This window comes from Macaca thibetana, chromosome 14, assembly GCF_024542745.1.
Source record: "Macaca thibetana thibetana isolate TM-01 chromosome 14, ASM2454274v1, whole genome shotgun sequence".
NCBI classification, from domain to species: domain Eukaryota; kingdom Metazoa; phylum Chordata; class Mammalia; order Primates; family Cercopithecidae; genus Macaca; species Macaca thibetana.
The window spans coordinates 6,248,732-6,273,327 of NC_065591.1; the positions used below are offsets into that span (position 1 = coordinate 6,248,732).

At 54.4% G+C, this 24,596-nt stretch overlaps 1 protein-coding gene across 2 annotated transcripts in view; it reads right to left on the bottom strand.

Annotated features, from left to right (window-relative positions):
- The window catches only part of LRP5 (LDL receptor related protein 5), a 140,714-nt gene extending 116,693 nt beyond the window's left edge, over positions 1–24,021 (bottom strand). Inside the window, exon 1 of one of the 2 annotated variants that reach the window (XM_050758106.1) lies at positions 23,815–24,021. In XM_050758106.1, coding sequence (XP_050614063.1) covers positions 23,815–23,896 — 82 coding nt within the window. In that variant the 5' untranslated portion in view covers positions 23,897–24,021. The remainder of the gene's footprint in view (positions 1–23,814) is intronic. The other variant, XM_050758105.1, reaches the window with a different exon arrangement.
- Positions 24,022–24,596: the final 575 nt, after the last annotated feature.

The following is a 24,596-nucleotide window of genomic DNA, read 5'->3' on the forward strand; positions in this document are numbered from 1 at the left end:
GAGGTAGGAGGATCACTTGAGGTCAGGAGTTTGAGACCAGCCTGGGCAACACGGCAAGACCTTGACTGTATATTTTTTTAAATAAGACAGGCGTGGTGGTGCATGCCTGTGGTCCCAGCTACTCGGGAGGCTGAGGTAGGAAAATGGCCTGAGCCCAGGAGGTCAAGGTTGCAGTGACCCATGATTGTACCACTGCATTCCAGCCTGGGGTGACAGAGCAAGACACTATCTTTAAAAACAAACAAACAAACAAACAAAAAAACGGCCGGGCGCGGTGGCTCAAGCCTGTAATCCCAGCACTTTGGGAGGCCGAGACGGGCGGATCACGAGGTCAGGAGATCGAGACCATCCTGGCTAACACGGTGAAACCTCGTCTCTACTAAAACATATAAAAAACTAGCTGGGTGCGGTGGCGAGCGCCTGTAGTCCCAGCTACTTGGGAGGCTGAGGCAGGAGAATGGCGTGAACCCGGGAGGCGGAGCTTGCAGTGAGCTGAGAGATCCAGCCACTGCACTCCAGCCCGGGTGACAGAGCAAGACTCCATCTCAAAAAAAAAAAAAAGACAAGGTCACGTATCGATCAGTTGGCAAAAACGCTGTGACCCGAGGCTAACAGGAGCCTAGCCCTAGGATTCCCCTAGGAGCAATGGTTCAGTATTCAATAATTCAGGGTTCACAGTGACTTTATAGAGCATAACTTGCAAGAATAACAAGAACCAACTGTACACGTGTATGTATACTCACACTTTTATATTTTTTCAGACAGAGTCTCACTCTGTCACCCAGGCTGGTATAAAATGGTGCAATTTCGACTCACTGCAACCTCCACCTCCCAGGTTCAAGTGATCCTCAGCCTCCCAAGTAGCTGGGATTACAGGTTTGTGCCCCCACAACCGGCTAATTTCTGTATGTTTAGTAGAGATGGAGTTTCGCCTTGTTAGACAGGCTGGTCTCAAACTCCTAACCTCAAGTGATCCACCCATCTCGGCCTCCCAAAGTGCTGGGATTATAGGCACGAGCCGCCGTGCCCAGCCTACTACACTTTTATACACACATGCATCTGTGACTATTTCTCTATTTCTGTGCAGGTGTGTGTGGCAGTACCCACAGTCTCAGCCAGACAGTGTCTGGGTACTGTCTAGTCCGCGTTTGTAAGCACCTTCCCCGAAGTGCAAAGCCTGGCTTGTGTTACTGTCCATACGTTTACTTATTTGCTCAATCAATTTACTTATTGGCTCCATAACCAGCTTCCCATCTGCTCCAGTAGCCTCTGCTGTCAGTCACCTCTGCACCCTACCCCACCCTGCTTCCGGATGCTGGGTGCCAATCACCCCCGACACCTCTACATAGCAACCCCCTCTCAACACTCTGCTTCTTTATTTGGTATGTATGTATGTATGTATGTATGTATGTATGTATGTATTTGAGATGGAGTCTTACTCTGTTGCCCAGGCTGGAGTACAGTGGCACGATCCAGGCTCACTGCAATCTCTGCCTCCCGGGTCCAAGGGATTCCCCTGCCTCAGCTTCTCAAGTAGCTGGGATTACAGGCGCCCGCTACCATGCCCGGCTAATTTTTGTATTTTTAGTAGAGACAGGGTTTCACCACGTTGGCCAGGCTGGTCTCGAACTCCTGACTTCAAGTGATCCACCCGCCTTGGCCTCCCAAAGTGCTGGGATTATAGGTGTGAGCTACCGCCCCTGGCCTGCTTCTTTAAATGCCAGACACCAACATTTGTGCAGTGTGGCGGGAGGAAAGAATAGGGAGAAGAGCGCACTGCCGGCCCCTGCACTGAATCTGGGGGCAACTGCCATCTCCAGCTCCTGTCTTCCTATCCGTGAACATCTACTGCAGTCCTCTCTAACGTCCTTCTGTAAAGCTGTATTATGTTTTGCATACAGGCCTTGCACATTCGTTCTCAGATATAATCCACGTACTTTAGATAAAATTCAAACCATATTTTAAAAAATGAAACCAGCATGACTATAACAGAGTCTGCAACATTCTCACAGACTTTATGATAAAACATAAAACTTCAGAGATACTTAGGGTGGGGCAGGGACAATGTTGAAGGCTGCCTGGAAGCCTCTCCATCCCTGAGCCAGAATGTCCCATCTCCCCTTCAAGAGGAAATGTTTGAAAAAGCACTGATCTGGCTAAAAATGATGGGGACCAGGGAGAAATCTGCGTGACTGTCAAAAGCACAAGTGAGCCGGTCTCCTCCATTCTGAGCACAGCCAAGTTCAGTCTCTCCAAGTCCAAGTAGCATATACCTGTTTGCCAAGAATAAAGTCCAGGTGTCTACAAGTGGCTGAAAATATTCACTGCTGGGCCATTAACAACATTCTTGGCAAAATCATACCTTAGCTTCTCGTGGAAATTTCTTAAGGTAGAAGAAACAGGAAACACCCAGACTCGCTTTTATGTAGACAGTTCCATGAAGCTAGGGCCTATCCCCACACCCACGTTTCAATCCTCTGCACGCAGCTCACAGCGCGTTCAACATCTACACGTCTCTCCTACTGGGGTGGAGGTGGCCACTGAAACCCTCATACAGCTACGACGACCGCAGTTTTGGCAACACAATTTCATGTTTTTCCTTGGGCTTTTACCCAAGTCGGTGACACAATTCTGCAGTTGTCTAAAGATTCAAAATGAGGGACTTGACATTTACAACAATAATAAAATCTTGGGTTTCCTTTAACCAAGCACATGTTCTGCCTTTTATAGGAAGCTCTGCAAACTCAAGCTGGAGTGGGATACTTGCTGACATCTTCATGCACCCCAGGAATAGCTCTGCTCCCCCATTTCCACCTTGGCTCAACTATCTATATCCCACCAATTCCCCCAACATCCCTCCATCTGTCCATCCATCCACCCAAGGACCCGCTAAGCCAGGAGGTCTCTCCTATCTACCCCGCAGCTTGGCCTCAGCCCCCAAGGGCTCTCTCTACATGAATCCCACCCCACAAGAGTAGACCAAGTCTCCGGTAGACCCCACCTTGACCACCTCCTTGCCTCTAGCCGTTCCCACCCCCTAAAAACCCTCCCTGGTCTCCACACCCAGCTGATGAATACTTGGCTGAATGTGACCTGGCCTCCGGTATCCAGGTGAAGCCCACGTCCTCCGTGAGCCCGCCAGCTTACGCTGCCTCTGCACCTTCACTGGAGAGAGCCTGCACCTCACCTCCTCAGGGCAGGCATGGCTGATGCCACCCAGTGGAACCTGGTGCAGAGCAGGGCCTGGCGCAGAGCAGGGCTGTCTGCAGAGCAAGGCCCGGGTGCTCAGGTTGAGCACCTCCAATGCTGGCAGTGGACCATCCCTCCCATTCCAGGTGCTGTCTCCATCAACGGCGAGTAAGCTACTGACATTTGCATGACAATAATGAATAAATACCATCTTTTGCTTCAAATCCAGAATAGATGTGGCCAGGGTTGGCATATGACTGTTGGGAAAGGACAGTTTGCCTCTTCCCAAACCAACTTGGATTATAAAAAGCTTTTCTTACGACCACAAGAGCGGAGGAGCTCAGGGGCAGACAAAAGGCAGGCTGGCTGCAGAAGGCGGGACAGTGGGGCCTTCAGGGGTGGGTGGGGACACAGAAAGCCTGGAGCTGCACCCCCAAGGTCTATGTACATCAGGTGCTGCAGAATAACACCACTTCTTCCAGCTTGGCCCCCACCTGCCCTCTCCCAGCCCAGTCACCCAGACAGCACCCCACTCGCCACACATACCTCACATCTGCCACCTCACACTCACCAGCCTGGACTCCCAATGCAACCTCAAACCTGCCCTCGGCCTCTCAGCTCAGCCACCCCCATTCCTGTTGGCCCCTGGCCCCCCATCGAATTCTCTCTAATCCTAACGCACACACTTGCACACTCAAACACACACACACATACAGCCTGGAGGAAAACCATAATTAACGGAGGTCCAGGCAAGTTTCCCGAGCAGGGACCACATTTCAAAGGTCAGGGAAGCAGGTGAACAGGAAACATACAGAGGGCACGTTTGGGGGTGGAGCAGGAAATAAGAAATCACTTGCAAAAGATAAAAAGAAAACGAGGTAGCTGGTTTCAGACACCTCTGAGCACACAGAACAGAACAGGCGCCTCCTGGTCTTCACTCAACAGAGAGATGGGCCAGGCAGGTCCCTGCTGCTCCACCGCAGAGCTGGGGGTGATGGCCCCGACACCAAGGCCCTGGGTCAGGCGGGGAGGCAGCTGTCCTCCTGCCTGTGCTCCTGGGCAGGGCCTGGCCCCACAAGGGAACTGGCCCAAGGCTCTGCTTGGCTACTCTGGAAAGTCCTGGGAGATAAGCAAAGGGCTTGCTACTTCCCTCCAAATGGCCCAGATGTGACAACTGTGAAGAAGTCACACCAAAGCAAGGTGACAGAACAGTGTTGGTGACGTCAGGTATCAGCTTAGGCACAACTCCGCTTACCCGGACTCACCCATAACCTGCCCTCTCTTCCCAACCAGTAAAGGATGCCTAGGTAGAGGGGGACAAGGCCTGGAGCATAATTACCATTTTAAAGGCTCTGAGAAGTCCTGCAGTGAGGAAGCCTAGTTCACTTTCTCTCCCCTAGGATTTCCCAGCTGCACCTGATCACAGAACATTTTTTTTGTTTCCACTCAGGAAACATATTTTGAAAAACACTGGCCTAGAGGCAGAAGTGAAATGGAAAACACCAAAGTAAAACTGAAGAGGAGTCGCTGGGCAGGGAATGGTCGGAGGCGCCCTGAATCCTGGACCGATGGAGATCCCCAGCTCTGCATGGTCCCCTCCCTGGGCCCAGACCGCCTCCCCCCATTCCCGGATAAGAAGGCTAATGCGCACCAGGTGAAGGGCTTGCCTGGGCCACACCCCTGGGCTCGCCCCACACCAGTTGTGCTCCTGTGAGAACCAGTGACTTTCTTGATTTGGCTACTGCGGAATTGTTTGCAACTAACCACCCCAGATACAAATGACAAATGATCAGATATAAAGGACCCACGGGTCCCTGTGATACGGCTTCATGCAGCCAGCATGGCTAGTGCCCTGCAGAACAAGAATGACCCCAGGCAAGTCCTCGCCTCCCAGACCCAGAATCCCATGGAGCCCACCAGGGCTGGTTCACAAGCACTGTCTGGGTCGGGCAGAGATTCCAGCAAGAGGAGGGAACATCCGTGCACCAGAGCCAGTTACCAGAAGTAAATCACCTGTTCCAAAACCCAGGCTGTTAATGGAGTCCATTGTTGACCGGAGCTTGGGTCTAGCTACGGAATACTGCCCAGCAGAGATCCTCCTGACAGAAAGCACTTTTTCCCAAAAGCCATGGATCCTCCACTAACTGTGTTTTAATTGGGCGAACGTCTGTATCTCATTGCAGTGGCTATGCACATGCTGACAAGGGGCTGGGGGCGGGGTGGGGAGCAGAAGCTCAGGGGCCTGGGAGGGAAGGAAACAGGCCACCAGGGCTCCCCAGAAGGCATGTGTCTCTCTCACAAACACACGCACGCACACACACGTGCACACATACTCTTCAAGTCCTGAGTTAGCAACTGTGGAATGTGACCAGCTCAGTGAGCCCAGGACAAGCTGCTAGGGAATATGACATTTGATTGATGTCTGCAAATGTGCGTTTTCACTAATTAGAAGGTTTAGGGCAGAGCAGAGAAAAATATGTATTTCAGAGTCCCAGTTTGACCTGCCAGAAACCAGCCCGTTACTAACATTCTTATTTTCAACAAAATATAGCATTCTGATTACATACCATCTTGGTTCCACGCCTCCTGCCTTGCCAAGCCCCCGGAAGTGGTCCAAGGCCATGGCAAATAGTGAGAGAAACAGTCCCAGGGTGGAGACTGACTCAGGGGTGTCAGTCAGTGGGGGGCTGATGGCCGGTGGGAGGTCAGCAGTCATCACCCTCTCCTTGGGACAGTTGAGTAGCTCTCTCCCAGGGTCATGTGGCCACTCAGGTTCACATGGGAGGCAAGAGGAATGGCAGAGCCCAGGAGAGTGGCTCTGAAGTCACCATCCCCTCCAGGCCTCAGTGCCCTCACCCATTAAATGGGCAGGCTGAGGTCTGGGATGACACGGAGGGCTTGCACTTACTGAAACCCATGGGAGGCTACTCGCTGATTTCTTTTATTGATGGAAGAAAACACTTGTAATTGAAGTAGCAATTAAGAGGCAGGCACTGGAACCACCGTCTGCCGATTCCTAGTTTTGCCTGCATGAAACCAAGCAAGTTAATTGACCTCTCCCAGCCTCAGTTTCTTCGTCTATAAAACTAGGGGAGGGATGGCCCACAGGGCAGCTGGAAGGATTAAAGAAATAAACATCTCTTAGAGCCCGCCTGGCACACTGTGATACACAACAAATGTTAGCTATTTTTATCTATGAAGTCTAGATTTTATATCATGGGTGTTCTAAAGCAGGATACATTTATTTAAAAACAAGGATTTTCATTAAACACATACCCCACAGAAAGCAACCCCATGGAGACTGCTCTTTTTTTTTTTTTTTTTTTTTTTTTTTTTTTTGAGACAGAGTCTCGCTCTGTCGCCCAGGCTGGAGTGCAGTGGCCGGATCTCAGCTCACTGCAAGCTCCGCCTCCCGGGTTCACGCCGCCATTCTCCTGCCTCAGCCTCCCGAGTAGCTGGGACTACAGGCGCCCGCCACCTCGCCCGGCTAGTTTTTTGTATTTTTTAGTAGAGACGGGGTTTCACCGTGTTAGCCAGGATGGTCTCGAACTCCTGACCTCGTGATCCGCCCGTCTCGGCCTCCCAAAGTGCTGGGATTACAGGCTTGAGCCACCGCGCCCGGCCGGAGACTGCTCTTAATTCAGGCCAGTATTGAAACGACCCTCGACCCTAACTACAAGCTTTATACAGGTCTCTTGGCTGTCCTTCAAATCCAACTAAGGTGATACTTCTAAAGTACTGTGCATGTGTTGTGTGTGCACCCACACGTGTGGGAAGGGGGGGCTCACGGATCCCTCAGGTACCCCACCCATGCAGTCTCAAGTCACAAAGCGACAGACGGAACAGCCAAGGAAGGTCTGTGCCCTGCTGGACTCTCGTGAAGCCACCAACTCTACCTCTGCACCACGTCCTGCAGACTGGGCTACCCTTTGGGTGGGGAACAGCATTTGATGCAAGAAAGGCAGACAGAAAAGGAAAAGGGCGAGTTCAACTCCAGGTAATGAAGACAGCACCAAGCCCCAGAGACCATAAATGCCATGCAGATGGAAACATTCACTGCAAGGCCACACGGCAAACTCAAGGATCCAGGGACAGAGGTGCAGACTGTGGTGCCCCGGAGCCTTGACCCTGCAAATTACCACCATGGGAAAGGAGGCTGCCGAACCCCCGACAGTCCGCTGGGCTGGCACAGACTCGTGGTTTCCATCGAGGTGGGAGGAGGTGGGACGTCCCAGCCCCGCCCCCATGCCCACTGCAGAGGGAAGCGGCTGTTTCCCCTGTGTGGTTACAAAGATCTCATTGTTCTTCCCCACAGAGAGGAAACTGGAGGACTGAGCTCAGAATGCATTTTGGAATTGGCAGAAAAGAACATCTGGGGAAGGAAACACATTTCAGAAACAAACATACCTTTGTACCAGCTTTTATTTTCCTTAAGTGTTGAAAAAAATAATAATAATAAAGACATGCCAAATTTATCATCACTCTACAAAATACCTTTATTGAGCAAAACGTGGCAGCTCTGCTTTCAAATGATCTACTGTTCCTGGAAAATTGCAGCAAGGTGGATGCCAAGGCCCAAAGGCCACCATCAGCAGCCAAACAAAAGACGCCACCTCGGGCTCCATGACACCGTCCCATGCCAGGGAACTGGACAGATTTGGGGAATGCCACGGTTTGCCTTTAACCCCTTGCCTCCTGGTCTCTTGATGTATCTCAGAGGCTAACATTCTTTGAGGAACTGGCACTTCTTAGTTGTAAATATGCATGTGGTTTTGGGAGCTACCTGCAAAGTCCAGTGTTGACGATCAGCTCTGATTGCCTTGGAATCAAGTTGAAGAGTCGGGTCTGGAAGTTAACAGGAACTTAGAGAAGCTGAGCACCACGGTTTTGCAGGCCCTGGGTGAACTCTTCCACCAGGCATTCATTGTGGACTGACAGCACGCAAGGGGCTCTGCAGGCAGGTGCCCAGGATGAAACAGATTCCGTCCGGGGGAAACCTGGAGGGAAGCTCCCTCTTTTTCCGAACGCGCCGGGCCTAGCTTCATGGGTCCGTACCCTCCATGCCTGTCACACTTTCTGAGTCTCGCGTGGGAGCTGCTTCTGGTTCCTGACTTCACTCAGTCCTCACAGGAGGTGGAACTACTGTCACCCCATTTTACAGATGGGGAGACTGGGCACAAGGGGACCAAGAAACCAATGCAAAGTCACACTTCGGTGATCAGTGACAGGGGAGATCAACGCCCAGGTTCTTTCGGCCAAGAGTTAAATTGTTTTCATGCTGCCTAAGCGGGGGCAACTGAAAGACCCCTGGATATCTTTGCAAAAAGGGTCAAGCACAGGAGCCAGAGCCACTGGGTCAGATCTGCGGAGGCGCTGGGGTGACCTTCCCCATACCTGGAGGGATGCTTGTCCCCCCCTGGCCTTCACTGGGTCCCCTCAGGACTGTGGCCTCACAGGACCTCAGCACAATCCCGGTCCTGTGCTCCAGGACAAGCCCTCTGTCTCCAGGACGATGAGGAAATGGAACCAAGAGGGGCTCGCTTCCGCCCAGTACCCACATTGCCCTTTCTCAGGGAGCAAGAACTGTCCTGGAGAGGACTTGGCTTTGGAGGGGGAGCCTGGGAGGCCAGTGAGTCAACAAGCCTCTCCTGCTCATGGTGGGATCCCACCCCAGGCCCCCACCTGGTGGGCCAGGCAGGGATGGGCAGCACAGCTTGGCCAGGGCAGATAACCCCCACCTTGGCCAGGGCGAGGGTAGGACACGTGGGCTCCAGCCTGGCCCCACCATCCCTGCACAACACTGAGCAAAGTCCACATTCTCCTCAACCGGGTGTTGACATCTGCAGGACAGGAGCATGGATGTACAGAGCGCTGAAGCCACACAGCAACCTAGGAGCGAGACTCCATGCCTCCCCGCGGACCCTCCCCTACCAGGAGGACCTTGCAGGCTTCCCGTGCGCTGCAAGGGCTCCAATGTGGAGACACATGTCTCCTACACAGCCAGGCCTAACGCTCGTGCAGCCGGGTCATCCCACCTGGGCTCACAGCTGGAGGGCCAGGAGCTTCGCAGGGTCTGCTGTCATCCCAGAGGTGATGGGGAGCCACAGCAGACTGTAGGAGACAGGGTGCCCCCCGCCCTCCACTTCAGAGGCCCCGTCTGGCCCACGGACTGGAGAGCATATCTCTCAGTAACCACGGAGCGCCAACTATGCACAGGGCCTGGTCGGCAGAGCGGGGCAAAGGCACTGACCATCCACGACCAGGGCGAGGGAAGCCAGGTGAGCAGGGACCTCAGGCAGAAGGGGAAGAACCTGGTGCCCAGGCTGGCCCTGCCTTCCACAGTGAAGCTGACTGGGGAGGCGCTGATGCAGGGGGCCAGAAAGGGCTGCTGGTCAGCCGGGAGGAGCCCCCCACAAAGGAAGCAGTCAGCCCAGATGCAGAAGGCAGGGTCCCCTCAACAATGTCCTCTGAAAAGGAGAGGCGGGGACTGCTCTGGCGACACCTTCAAATAGATGGTCAGCCCCCAGCCATACTTCTGACAAGGCAGAGGCCCCCAGGGGAGGGGCACCTGCACCTGTTTCCCCAGACCCCCAGAGCCCACCCAACCCCATCCCACCAGGGCTCCAGCTACAAAATAAATGCCGAGGCCGGCTAGGCAAGGACGCACACTCGGTACCGACTGAACAGGCTCCACACCGTCAAGAGCGCAACCCACAGGCCACGCTATGCAGAGCCGAGATGGTTTCAGCCAAGCAGCCTTTCAGCCAAGCTGAGCAAGTCCACAGTCCCCGGGGGGTCCTCACCATGGAGCAGCAATTGCGATGCGATGGTAACCCTAACAGCTAACCGTCGCTGAGCCAGGCCCTGAGCCAGGTACTTTCCGACACCGCCTCTCTGCAGCCTCAGGACAAGCCTGGGGGAGCATAAAGATCACTCCCTATTACAGATGGGGAAACTGAGCCCTGGAGCAGTTAACATGCTTGTCCAAGACCGCAGAGCTAGAAGTGGGACAGAACAGCAGGTCAGGTGGGAACGGGTAAGGGGGGCCTGCATGGGCTTCTCTGGAGGCTTCGCAGACGCGCAACCCCCAGGGCCCCGACCCTGCAGCTCGCTGCGGCCCCCTCAGCTACTCCAGCAGACCTTGGGGTAAGGGAAGGAGGCTGGGAATACCTCGGGTGTCCGAAACAGCAGCTTCCGCTTGGAGGCCAGCGTTGCATAGTGGCCGCTGCCCAACACACCCAAGTCACCTGTGCCACCTGCAGTGACCTTCCAGCATGCCTTGGTGACCAAGCTGGCCTTAGGTACTACGGGCAGCCAAGCCCAGAACAGGACCCAACCATCCTCTTCACACCAACACAAAGCAAGAGGGGGCATTTCAACTGAGCGCGTGGGGGGCACTTTGAGTGGGTCCCTCTTGCTCAAGGGCCTCACGGATTACAGGGGTCAGGGCGTGACCCAATTCTGCATTCCCATCTGCCTTTCATCCTGCTCTGCCAACAACAGCCAGTGAGGCTGGGGACATCCCTGAACCTGTTTCCCACCTAAAACACATCATCCCGTTGGACCCCAGCCCTCCGGGAGAGGCCCTAATGCCTGACCGTGGTGAGATCAGATCACTGGGTAAGTACCCGGAGGGGCCTTGGTCAGGGACCAAGGGGTAGGGGGTGACAGGCGTGGTGGTATCCCGCCCTGGGCTGCAGTCTACCCTGACGGAGGAGGTCTGTGGTCAGAACCGGACTGTGCAGGGCACAGGAGCCCAGAGGGACCCCCAGAGCTCACCTGGTAGTCTCTGAGCAGGGCTCCTTCGACCCTCAAAGAAAAGCAGAGCAGGCCGGGCGCGGTGGCTCAAGCCTGTAATCCCAGCACTTTGGGAGGCCGAGACGGGCGGATCACGAGGTCAGGAGATCGAGACCATCCTGGCTAACATGGTGAAACCCTGTCTCTACTAAAAATACAAAAACACTAGCCGGGCGAGGTGGCGGGCGCCTGTAGTCCCAGCTACTCGGGAGGCTGAGGCAGGAGAATGGCGTAAACCCGGGAGGCGGAGCTTGCAGTGAGCTGAGATCCGGCCACTGCACTCCAGCCTGGGCGACAGAGCGAGACTCCGTCTCAAAAAAAAAAAAAAAAAAGAAAAGAAAAGCAGAGCAAGGAGGCCGACCGGAGCCCGGCACCTAGCACCCAGTGGCATGCCAGACCTGCATGGATCCTGGAGGAGATATCTCATCACCCTCCAAGGCGGTCATGCCCAACCCAGGGACCCACAGCCCACAGGGCCGTGAAGGTGTACTGGGTCCAAGAAGGGCCTTCGATACTGAGAAGCCAAGTGGCACCTCCCGGTGTTGAGCAGGCGGAATCCCACCAGCTCCTGCTCCGCCGGCGAGCACGGCTGGACGATGAGCAGAAGGGGCTGTGGCTTAATAAACGTCATTTCCTTAAGAGTATAAAACTGCGAAGCAGATGGAAATTTTTTTTTTTTTTAATTAAAACTGGTGGCCACAGAGATGGAAATCGCCTCTCGTCCCTCCCTCCCATTGTGAGCCATCCTTTGCACACCTCAAGCTGTTCACTGTCCAGGTTTCTCCTGAGGCGCTGCAGGCAGGTGAGAATCCATGAGCCCTCAGCCAGCTGTGGCACTCTGGAGTTCTGCCCCAGGCCATCGGGGCACACGCCGGGCACCCTGGGGACCATACAGGGCAGAGCCCAGCTGGGTCAGCACACAGGACCACACTGGGCACACAGTCTCTGAGCCTCCCCTGTGGACACAGCTCTCACTATCCCACCCCACTAAGTCCCGGGGGTCTGTCCCACAGGGTGATACGCTGTCACAGACCACTACCGGAGTCATGGTCTGCTGTTCTGCCTGCAGCCAGGTAGTCACCTGCTCCACAGGGACAGGCAACGCTGCACTTGGGGACTGCTCTGTAGCAGGACTAGAGCTCCAGCAGCTCAGCCCTCCCAAGAGGGAGAACTCCGTGCTCGAAAAGAGGCAGACGCAGAGGATGGCACCACAGCCACCACAAGCCCACGGCACCCCGCATGGCAGGTCAGGAGTCCCTGACCACTCGCTCTTTGTGACCAGAGCTGCAGTGGAGTCGACGAGGCAAGGACTGTGGGTGGCAGTGGCCACAGCAAATGAATGAGTGTCCCAAGGGAGCAGGTGGCTGCAGGGAGGCACCGTCCAGGCCCAGGAGTTCTCCAGCACTGCAGCAAACTCCCTGGGCCCCCTGAGCAGTGACCAGGTCACAAGTGCACAAACTCCCAGGGGCACAACCTGGGAGGGTGACACTCTCTTCGTGTTCAAATTCTTGAGAACGCATTAAAATCACTCAGTCACCTACTCTCTAGTTTTAACTCAAAAGTACCAAAGTAGCCAGGCACGGTGGCTCACGCCTATAATCCCAGCACTTTGGGAAGCTTGAGGATCACGTGAGCCCAGGAGTTCCAAATGAGCCTGGGGAACACGGAGGGACCCCATTTCTATAAAAAAAAAGTTTTTTTAAAAAATTACCTGGGCATGGCCGGGCACGGTGGCTCAAGCCTGTAATCCCAGCACTTTGGGAGGCCGAGACGGGCGGATCACGAGGTCAGGAGATCGAGACCATCCTGGCTAACACAGTGAAACCCTGTCTCTACTAAAAATACAAAAACTTAGCCGGGCGAGGTGGCGGGCGCCTGTAGTCCCAGCTACTCGGGAGGCTGAGGCAGGAGAATGGCGTAAACCCAGGAGGCGGAGCTTGCAGTGAGCTGAGATCCGGCCACTGCACTCCAGCCTGGGTGACAGAGCGAGACTCCGTCTCAAAAAAAAAAAAAAAAAAATTACCTGGGCATGGTGGTGTGTGCCTGTAGTACCAGCTACTCAAGAGGCTAAGGCGAGAGAATCATATGAACCCAGGGCAGGTAGAGGCTGCAGTAGGCTGTGATGGCACCACTGCACTTCAGCCTGGGCAACAGAGTGAGACTCTATCTCAAAATAAATTTAAAAATCACCAAGCCGGCCGGGCGCGGTGGCTCAAGCCTGTAATCCCAGCACTTTGGGAGGCCGAGACGGGCGGATCATGAGGTCAGGAGATCGAGACCATCCTGGCTAACCCGGTGAAACCCTGTCTCTACTAAAAAATACAAAAACCTAGCTGGGCGAGGTGGCAGGCGCCTGTAGTCCTAGCTACTCGGGAGACTGAGACAGGAGAATGGCATAAACCTGGGAGGCAGAGCTTGCAGTGAGCTGAGATCCAGCCACTGCACTCCAACCTGGGTAACAGGGCAAGGCTCCATCTCAAAAAAAAAAAAAAAAAAAAAAATCACCAAGCCAGGCGTGGTGGCTCACGTCTGTAATCCCAGCACTTTGAGAGGCTGAGGCAGGTGGATCACCTGAGTCAGGAGTTTGAGACCAGCCTGGCCAACATGGTGAAACTCTATCTCCACTAAAAATACAAAAATTAGCTGGGCATGGCAGCGGGCACCTGTAATTCCAGCTACTCAGGAAGCTGAGGCAGGAGAATCTCTTGAACCCAGGAGGCGGAGGTTCCAGTGAGTCGAGATTGTGCTACTGCACTCAAGCCTGGGAGAAAGAGCAAGACTCCATCTCAATAAATAAATAAATCAAAACCACCAAAACTTTTTAATATAAACATTATTCCATAATTCCTTTTTTGCATGATTAAAAATGTTTATATAAAGTTTTCTGAAAATGGTAAGAATGCCAAGTGAAGGCTGCAAATGCCCAAGCCCCTGCTGTGGCATCTCAAGGAGTCTGGGCCATAGGAGGCTGGTGGGTACCACGTGGACCCGGGACTTCACAGTCAAGTCCCTTTGGGATGCACTGGGTTTCCCACACCCCAGAAATATGGGCTCTTACTGCAGGAGCATGGGGGTCCTCACGCTTGGCCCAGAAGCTTTCTGTCACATAGCCAGACAGGTGTTCTACAACCTAGGCTAGATTTGGGGATGGCAGAGGGAGCTCATGCTCCAGCAGAATTCAAGCCAGAGGAGGTAAGGATGGGTAAGATCTGCTCCCTGGACAGATGAGGCCTTGGGCAGCCTCAGAACAGTTACTGATCATCTACCAGACATCACACTAGAGGCAGAAGGGCACAGACGAAGACAGCCCCTGTCCTCAAGGCCCTCCCAGGCTGGGTGGACCATGGAAGGTTCCAGACGGATCTGGCAAGAGAAATGCCCACAACAGGGGCAGAAGATGGGCAGGCCTGCTCAAGGCAGCACGGCTTGCCAGGCCAAAAAGTTCCAACTTCAGACGCTGGAGAATGGGCACGACTATCTGAGAAATGGAAGGACATGATGAAAACTACTTGGAGAAAAATTAATCTGACCAGAGCATAAGATAAATGCGCAAATGGGAGGTTCCAGAAAGCAAGGAGACCAAGTAAAAGCTGATGTCATCGGCTCTGAATCTGGCCTTTCACTGAATATGCACTGCAGGGCCTGCAGGTGAAGCCTCCGAGCCCAGGGGGTCTGAGTGGAGGGAAGGGCAGGGGACAGGCCTTCCACTGGGCAAGGGACAGAGCTGGGGCCTGTGTCTACAGTGCTGAGAAGGAAGAGGCGTGGACGTCAGCTCAGAGGCTCCAGCTGAAGTGAGGAGGAGGCCAGGGCAGCACCCAGATCCAGACTCCTTTTGGGAAGTAAGTTCGCTCTGGCGGAAAGTTTGGAGAAATGGTCTTTACCCACAGAAGCAAGCCCCAAAATATGTCTTGCTCCAAAACTACCTCGTACAATGAGGACGTTAAGCTTCAGGTCCCCTAGAGGAGACAACCTGCTCCTTCCTGGAGCAGAACTCAAGGTGGCCAGAACCTGGAAGGCACCCAGCACCTGGGCTGGTGTGTTCCAGCCCGGGCCACGTGCTCACATAGCTATTAATGCCCCGTTGAGCAATTTCCTGAGAGCTTTGCCAGGCAGGTACCGCCTCCCCATCTGGACTAATAGAGGGGTACATCCCAGGGAAGAAATGAAAGGTGCCCACATTTTGCTCTGGGATGAACAAGGGGAGGGGAGTGATAATTAACTCAGTAATTATATTTGCCCTTGGGCTAATGCTAAAATTAGTGTGCATTAGCGTTTCTTTCCTGAGCAGACACTGGAGTGAGCTGGGCAGGAGGAGTGGCTCGGGCAAGTCAGCACAAAGGGCACCTCCAGAGCCTTCCACAAATGTCAGCAAAACCCACAAATGTCAAGGCCGGCTCCACTGCACCGGGCAGATGAATTCACTTCCACAGTCTGATACTGCCAGCTCATCGGAGGCCACTTAAAATCCAGCCCTCTGACACCTGCTGGATATCACCATTTACTGTCCCCAGATCAAGGGATCAAAGGGTGGAAAGTGATAAGATGGCTCTGAAGTTCACCACAAAAGCATAAACGTGCAAGAAGAGCCAACATGACTTTTGAAAAGGACAATGAGGTGGGAATTTACACAACTGATCTCAAAATATGGTCTGATGCTTCAGAGATGGAGACAGCAGCGTTCTGGTACAGAAAGATACCCACAGGCCATGGAGCACAGTGAAGGGTCTGGAATCAGGACCCAGGTATCTGTGGACACTACATGTAAAAGAGCAGCATTTACAACGAATGAACAAGATGGACCATCCCAACAAGGTGTTGGACAACTCCCTATTTACTGGCCAGACCCCTACCTCATACCATATACCAAAAAAAAAAAAAAAAAAAAAAAAAAACCCGGACAGAATAATATCTGAATGTAAAACACAAAACAGTAACACTCCTGGAAGAAAATAATGGAGAATATATTTGTAATCTGGAGGTGGAGGAACAAGGGATAGGAAAAAAGCCATAGGGAAAAGATAGAGTTCTGATTACATGAAGCTTCTTAATGACTTTATGATAATGTACCACCAGAAACAAGGATGAAGGACTAGCTACAGACCAGCAGTGAAACCTGAAACAAACAGAACAAAGAATTAAAGTCCACACCAAATAAAGACATCCCACAAATCAATAAGAAAAAGACAAACAGGTCAGCATGGTGGCTTATGTCTGTAATCCCAGCACTTTGGGAGGCGGAAGTGGGCAGGCCACTTGAGGTCAGGAGTTCGAGACCAGCCTGGCAAACATGGTGAAACCCTGTCTCTACTAAAAATACAAAAATTAGCCAGGCGTGGTGGTGCATGCCTGTAGTCCCAGCTACTTGGGAGGCTGAGCCAGGAGAACAGCTGGAACCCAAGAGGCGGAGGTTGCAGTGAGCCGAGATGGCGATCGCACCATTGCACTCCATTGAGGACAGAGCGAGACTCTGTCTCAAAAAAAAAAAACAAAGAAAAGAAAAAGACAAACAACAGAAAAATGGGCCAAGGATAAGTGTAGGCAATTTGCAGAAAAGTAAATACCAATAAACCAGAAATGAGGGTTGTGCAAATCAAAAGGTGTTATAATTTTTAACCAAATTGCAACCGAAAAAAAAACCCAAAAACCAAAATCTTGTAATTGCTAGCATCAGAGAGGATATAGGAAAGTGTGTGTTCTCATAGATGCTTGCAGGTATGAACTGGCACAGCCTTGTAGGAGTTATATATGTATGTATGTATGTATGTATTTGAGAGAGGGTCTCGCTCTGTTGCCCAGGCTAAATCTGTTACAGTGCCATGACCATGGCTTACTGCAGCCTTGACCTCCTGAGCTCAAGAGATTTTCCCACCTCAGCCTTTCAAGTAGCTGTGACTACAGGAGTATGCAATCATACCCAGCTAATTTTTTAAATTTTTTGTAGAGATGGGGTCTCCCAGTGTTGCCCAGGCTGATCTCGAACTCCTGGACTCAAGTGATCCTCCTGCCTCAACCTCCCAAAGTGCTGGGATTACCTGGGTAAGCCACCGTGCCCGGCCTCAATATCTTTAAAAACAGAAATGGACACTCTTTGACTAGGAATGTATCCTATAAAAACACTTATACACATGCAGAGACACACGAGCAAGCATGCCTTGTAATAGCAATGAAGGCTGGAAAAACGCCTCCATCAGGTAAATGCTGTAAAGTGCACCTGTGTACTACAAAATGGCACTTGGCTTTTAACAACAGCAAAGATAGAAAAGTAAAAGTACAAAGTAGGGTGTGGTGGCACATGCCTGCAGTCCCAGCTACTCAGGAGGCTGAGGTGGGAAGAGCCTTTGAACCCAGGAGTTGGAGGCCAGCCTGGGCAATAGTAAGAAAAAATAAAATTAAATCGTAATAATAAAACAGGCTGGGCACAGCGGCTCATGCCTGTAATCCCAACACTTTGGGAGGCCGAGGTGGGAGGATCGCTTGATCCCAGGAGTTCAAGACCAGCCTGGGCAGCAAAGCAAGACGCCCATCTCAACGACAAATTTTTAAAAATTACCCAGGCAGGCTGGGCACAGTGGCTCATGCCTGTAATCCCAGCACTTTGGAAGGCTGAGGCAGGCAGATCACTTGAGGTCAGGAGTTCGAGACCAGCCTGGCTAACGTGGCAAAATCCTGTCTCTACTAAAAATACAAAAATTAGCTAGGTGTGGTAGTGGATGCCTGTAGTCCCAGCTACGGAGGCACAAGAATCGCTTGAACCAGGGAGGCAGAGGTGGCAGTGAGCCGAGATTGTGCCACTGTACTCTAGCCTGGGCGTGAGACTCCTGTCTCAAAAAATAAAAAAAAAAGAGAAGGAGCCGGGCACTGCAGGGTGAGGGAGGGCACAGAAGCAGCACCTCTTCTGGGGGCACCCCCAATTCCTAGCGGTCCAGAGGCCTCAGGATCCTGAAGGAAGAAAAATGTGAAACCCTGTGCTGGAAGAGGCCATGGAGATTGGAAATAGCTGGTTCCATTTTACAGAAAAAGGAAACCGAGGCCCTCAGAAGGTGAGTGCCCCCCAGGGCCCCACAGGGAGGCACGGAGAGGGCTCTGAGCCCTGCGGGGCCCTGGATTCTTGCAATGGGGTGGAGTGGAGCTTGTGCCACCCCCGCCAGGCACCTTCTCAGGAGAGGAGCCGTTATCACATCCTTGAAGGGGACCTTGAGCCCCCAGAAAGGCTAAAAACCACTTTCCTCCTTGAGTGAACCTTCGCCTCAGTTTAACCACAAGAACAATGACATTGAGGCTGGGCGCAGTGGCTCATACCTGCAATCCCAGAACTTTGGGAGGCTGAGGCGGGTGGATCGCTTAAGCCCAGGAGTGCAAGACCAGCCTGGGCAACATAGTGAAACCCTGTCTCTGCAAAAAATTAACAAAATTGGCTGGGCGTGGTGGTGCACACCTGTGGCCCCAACTATTTGGGGGCTGACATGAGAGGATCGTTTCAGCCCAGGAGGTAGAGACAGCAGTGGGCGGTAACTGTATCCCTGCACTCCAGCCTGGGCAACAGAGCAAGACTCAAAAAAAAAAACAAAAACAAAAACAAAAAAAATTTAAATCTCAAAAAAAATTACATTAAGGCAAACTAAAAGCAGATGTTTTATATACACACACACACACACACACACATATATATATAATTAAATACACTCCAATAGAGCAAATAAGAAAATACCCAGAAAGCACAATCCCCGCACCCCCAAGCCAACCTCCCGGGGGTCCACAGCAGGAGACCCCAAGCATGAGGGACACAGAACAGTGTCCCTGTGGCAGAACCTCCGGCCCATCAGGCTCAGTCAGAAAATAAGGCTCCTGCTACTCTGAGAGCAAGAGGCACAGTCACCCAGTAGCCACGGGCTCTGGAACACGAGCCAGGCCAGCAAAGTGTCAACCGCCCCCTACAAGGCGACAGGCGAACCAGGACAAACTGGAAACCAGAGACTGGACCTGGAACACAGGGACCACCACACAGGGCTTGGGAATGGGCAGGGACCACGGAGCGCCACCCATGTGCCTAAGAGCAGCCCATCTGCACATGCCTCTGCATGGCTTAGGGGCGCAGGGAGTCCCGCAACCCCCAATCCAGGAAGGCAGCCCCCACTTACCCAGGTGGGGCAGGAAAGGATAGGACCAGCATCCAGCTCCGCTCCTAACTCAGGACTCCGGGCCCCCTTGGGGGCAACCAGCACAGAGCTCAGACCCCAAATATCTTCACCCACCTCCTGGTCCCCATCTGGACAAGGGTGCTAGGGACTGGCTCTCAGTCACACCCTCAGGGTACTCTTCAAAGGACAGCTGGATGCCCCAGGGCAGGAGCTTTTGGCCCCCAGCTCCCTCACCCCAGCACGGGCAAGATGGACACCATCATCCCAATTTTGCAGATGAGGAAACTGAGGCTGAGGGCCGGCACATGGCTCTCCAGAGCTGAAGAGAATGCAGAGAGCAGCCGGAGCCAGCCGGTGGGTCCCCTGGGGCTGGCTCGTAGCAAGCCACAGCTGCCTCCGCCCATCACACTTGGACCTCGCTGCCCCCAGGACAGCCCTCCAGGGCGGCCTGGCACAGAGCCCATACCCTGCTGCTTCCTGAACAAATAAGTGAACGAAGCCACCAAGCCGAGGAGCTGGATGCAGCCCCGGCTCCCGCCAGGGCCTCCCCAATGAACTCCCCGTTTGGAGAGCACATTAAGTGTCTCCAAGGCCTCCCAAACCACAAATGTCCGGCTGTCTCATGGCTTCTGTAACCTGAACTTGGCCCTCACTCTGCCCGCCCAGCACTCCTCTCAGGGCTCAGGCCCCTCCTCTGAGATGCCAGCACCGACTCCCCAACTTGTCCCCATCACCTGGCTCATTCCTGAACCTTGGCAGGAGAGTCTCAGGCCAGATCCTCCCACTGGCCACCTCCAGCAGGATGCAGGATGCATGAGCCCTGCTCGTGCTGGCTGGGAGACGCAACCAAGCAAGATCAATCCAATCAGTGGATGAACTGACAAATTTAATGTGGTCCCTCCACACAGTGGAATATTATTCAGCCATAAAAAGGGCTGAAACAGGCCAGGCACGGTGGCTCACACCTGTAATCCCAGCACTTTGGGAGGTCGAGGCTGGCAGCTCATTTGAGGTCAGGAGTTCAAGACCAGCCCGGTCAACATGGTGAAACCCCCGTCTCTACTAAAAATACAAAAATTAGCCGGGCGTGGTGGCGGGCACCTGTAATGCAAGCTACTCAGGACGATGAGGCAGGAGAATCGCTTAAACCCTGGAGGCAGAAGTTGCAATGAGCCGAGATTGCACCACCGCACTTCAGCCTGGGCAACAGAGCAAGACTCCATTTCAAAAAAAAAAAAAAGGCTGAAACACCCATAGGTGGTACTACTTGGGTGCCTCCTGAAAACGTTACAGTAACCAAGGAAAGACAAAAGACGCATTATAAGATTACCTTCATACAAAATGCCCAGAACAGGCAGAACCATAGAGGCAGAAAGCAGACTGGTGAGGGAATGGGAAGTCACTGTGTAACGGGTATGAGTTTTATTTTGGGGTGATGAAAATCTCTTATAACTTGATAGAAGTGACGGTTGTAAACATTGTGAATGTACTAAATGCCTGCCTTGTATACTTTAATATTTTATATTATGTAAGTTTCCCTCAATTTAAAACAAAATCAACTCAACACCTTTCACCTAAGAAAGATCTGGCTTTAGCTTGCATTTCCTGCAATTCCTGCCTAAAGCCTTCCAGAAGCTTCCGCTGCCTTGTGGCTCACAACCAGACTCCACAGCATGATCTGGCCTCTAAGGACCTCTCACAGGCCACCCCGAGAGTGAAGGAGCACCCGTGGGCCCACCTCTGCATAGCTTCTTCCCCTGTCCTCCCCTCTACATAGGAAGCCCTGCCTGCAGGGGCGGGGCCTTATCTGCCATTCTATCGCACTCAACCCCAGCACTTCACATGGTAGCAGACACCAAAGCCAAACAGCAACAGCATTTTACCGGGCCAGGTGCACGTTAACTCACTGAATTCATGGTAGGAAAGATTCTATCCCCATTTTACAGGTGAGAAAACTGAGGCACACAAAGGTAGCGTCAGCTTCCCAAGCTTCCCAGCACAGACTGCAGCCAGATCCCAGGCTGGAATCAGGCCCTGGGTGCAGGGGCTCTGTCCACAGTGCTAACTACTCCTGCCCCCGAGGGCTGCAGCAGGGAGTGAGTGAGTTGGTCAGTGGACTGGACGTCCAAGGTCACACAGACTATTGTAATAACAGCCTCTAGACTGGCCGGGGCCAGAAAGATCAAGGACTCTGACACACAACTGCGCTCACTGCAGCTCTGCTGCTGCCAGTCTCCCACCTGGGCCAGGGATGGGACTAAAGGTCTCACACAGGGCACTCAGGGCTCTCCACAGGCTGGGAGAGGAGCAGGGCGAGACGACAGAAACTAGGTATGGTGCCCGAAGTCAAACAGCTACTGAGCATGTGAACCCAGGTGGGTCTGACCCCAAAACCCCCTCTGTCCTGCAACCCATCACTGCAAGGCAGAAAGCACCTCAGAGGCCTCGCCTGCCTGCACCCCCCACCCCTGTGTGTGAGTTCTACTAAATGCCTGAGCAGTGACACAGCAGGGCTGAAATTAAACGGGTTCCAAAAACGACAGGAAGCGCGAGGTGGATCTCCCCAGAAAAGTGCCGAACAAATGCTGGATCGGGTTCACGGGGAATTTCTTGGAACTGAAGAGGGGAGTTAAACACACAGGGCCCTGCTTTGGAGGGGACTCTCTCAGGGTGCTCCACACAGCACTTGGTTAACCCCACTCAGCCCTGCTGGGTCTCCCAGAGGGCCCGGCCTTGGCCTTGGGCATCTACAGGAGGAACCTCCAGGGGGAGAGACGGTGCCTGGACAGGCCGGCCTTGGAACAAGCACTTGGGCCCCGAGGAGAGAGGCCTAGGGCTTGGGAGCTGGGGAAATTCTCAGCACTGGGACCACTAGAACAAAGCCATTTCCGTGGGTTCACAGCTTCCAATTGCAACAGGAAGCAATCAGGAAAAATAATTAGCTGCCAACTCACTGGCTTTGCTGGGGACCGAGGCATGCATCTCACACAGAAAACCAGGGACATAACATCGAAACCGTTCTGCAGAAAGATTCCTCCCTTTCCTTCCATTTTAGGACTGGATCACCACATTCGCCGGGGCTCCCAGGCCTTGCTGCCTAATGTTAAAATAATCAACTCTATTTTTGCCTCACACACAACTGAACTCCACAGCTGTAATTCTTTCTCCTTAGGGGCTCGAACCACATGGACGACAGGCATTTGACTCCAGCAACATCACCCCAAAATGTGCACAAAACCCAAAACTGCAATGAGGTGAAAGGCAACGTGGTCCTCTTAGAAACCCCCTCTTTAAAACACACGGCTTCCCCCAAAAACCCTTTTGCCTCCTTGACCCAGGCATTTCCGGAAAAAGCAGCGGCGCTGGCCTGTACTCCCCAGATATTGTCGCTGTTTTGTCTTCACCTTGTTTTGCTAGCTCCAGACAAGGCCCCAAAATGTAAACACGCTCCGGAAAAAGGCAGATTTGGGGTGAAACTGTCCATAGAATCTCTAGGCTTGGGTCAGAGGCAGCAGGACGTGAAACAAATGCCAGGCTCCTCCTGTTCCCCGCTGCCCCCTACACCTCCAGGCAGAGGCTGCAGCCCGGGGGATCTGACTACAGGGCTACCCCCCTGCACCATCCACACTGGAAATATTCAGGGAGACAGCTGTTTGCCTTAAGGAGGCCCAGACAAAGGGGCCCGAGGTCCTCCCCGCTAAACTGCCACAAACAAAACAGGAGCCCGGGCGTGCACAGGCACTTGGGGCCGGCCGTGCCACTTGGCCGGTCATACTCCAGAAAAACAAAACACGCACATCCGAAGAGAATGATTTAGGTAGCAAGAGGCTTGCTTGAAAAACCACATGGCAATCTCCAAATTAAAAGAACATGTGTAGCGTTTCACAACTGCTTAAGTTTCCTGAGTCCTCCTGACCTCAACTCCACCCCTTGGGAAACACCAAAAGTTGGAGAGAAAGTTCCCCGGCCCTACCTCTCCCCACGGGCGTGTACAACTGAGGCACGAGCCCGCCTGCCCCACTGTCCCGCGCTCTGGGACCACGTCACCCCCGTGTAGCCGACCCAGGGAGGGACAACATCTGGGGCCCCGGCGGCCACACGGGGCATTCGGGTCGCCCGAGCACCTGGCAGGTGTCAGTACGCTTGGAAACCCACAGCCACGCGGCTCACAGGCGCAGCGCCACCGGCCAGGCCGCCCCGCGCCCGGGCTCAGAACTTTCTCGCTGCAACTTCAGCCCGTCCTCGGAGCACGCGGGCCGGCCGCGCGGCCGCTGGAAACAGGCTAGCGAACCGGCTCCCTGGGCCAGGCCCGCCTCCGTGCCCCAATTCCCCGCTCGGTGCCCGGCCCGGGCCACACGGGCCCAACACGGGCTCGGCTCCCGGCTAACCGCGGGCGCGGGCAGGTGAGGACCCGCCCGCGCCGCACCTGGCGGAGCGGGCGCCGCCCGCACGCTCTCCTGGCTGTCCCGGGACGCGGCGTCCCCGGGGAGGGCCCGGGCGGGGAGACAAAGGGCCCGCGCGCGGCGGGGACGCCGGGGACGGCAGGGGGGTCCCAGGCACGCGCCCCAACTCGCCCCCAACACGCCAAGTCGCTTCCGAGGCGGCGGCGGCGCCGGCGCACTTGGCCGCGGGGCCGCCGGGGCCATTGTCCGAGCAGCCCGCGGCCCCCGGCCGGCCCGAGCCCACCTACCCGCGGCGGGGGCCGGGCAGCCGCACAGCGCCAGCAGCAGCAACAGCAGCGGCCACGGCGGCCCGGGCGGCGCTGCCTCCATGTTGTCCGGCGGCCGGACGGGCCCGCGCCGCGCTCACTCCGGCTCCATGGCGCGGCGGCGGCGGCTCCTCGCGCGGCTCCCGGCGCCTCCGCCTCCCCCCCTCGGGCGCCGCGGACCAGGACGACGGGGAGGAGGGAGCTGGGCGCGCGGGAGCGGAAGCCGCGCCGCGTCTCCGCCCCCCGCCGCCGCCGCCGCCCCCGCGCCCCCCGCGCCGGCCGCGCCCTCCCGCGGGCGCCCCCCGGAGCCGGCCGGCAGCCAGGCGGCCCCAGCGGCCCAGGTCCCCGCAGCCCCTCCCCGCGCTCCCCGCCCTTCCCTGGGGGTGCCTCCGGGAGGCTCGGCGCGGGGCTGGGGCGCGGGGTTTCCGTCCCGCGGGGCCCGGCGGCCGATCGGGGCCCGGAGCCAGGTGTGTCACCTGTGGAGCCTTTATGAGTGGGGAAACTGAGGCACGGGGCGGTGTTGCCCAAGGGCACACAGCGAGGCAGTTTCAGGGCGGGAAGCCTGGGGCCCCACGGGGCAGCCCCGGACACTTGCTCTCACCTGTGGAGGGCAGAGGAGGGAAGGGAGAGAAGTACATGAAGCTGTCCGGCTGGAGTGGAGGGGGGTTTGAGGTTTTACTTTAAACTAAATGTTTACCCTCTACCTTAGTTATGAATTATGAGACACGAAGATTGCGGAACAGACACACTCCTCTAAAAATGCC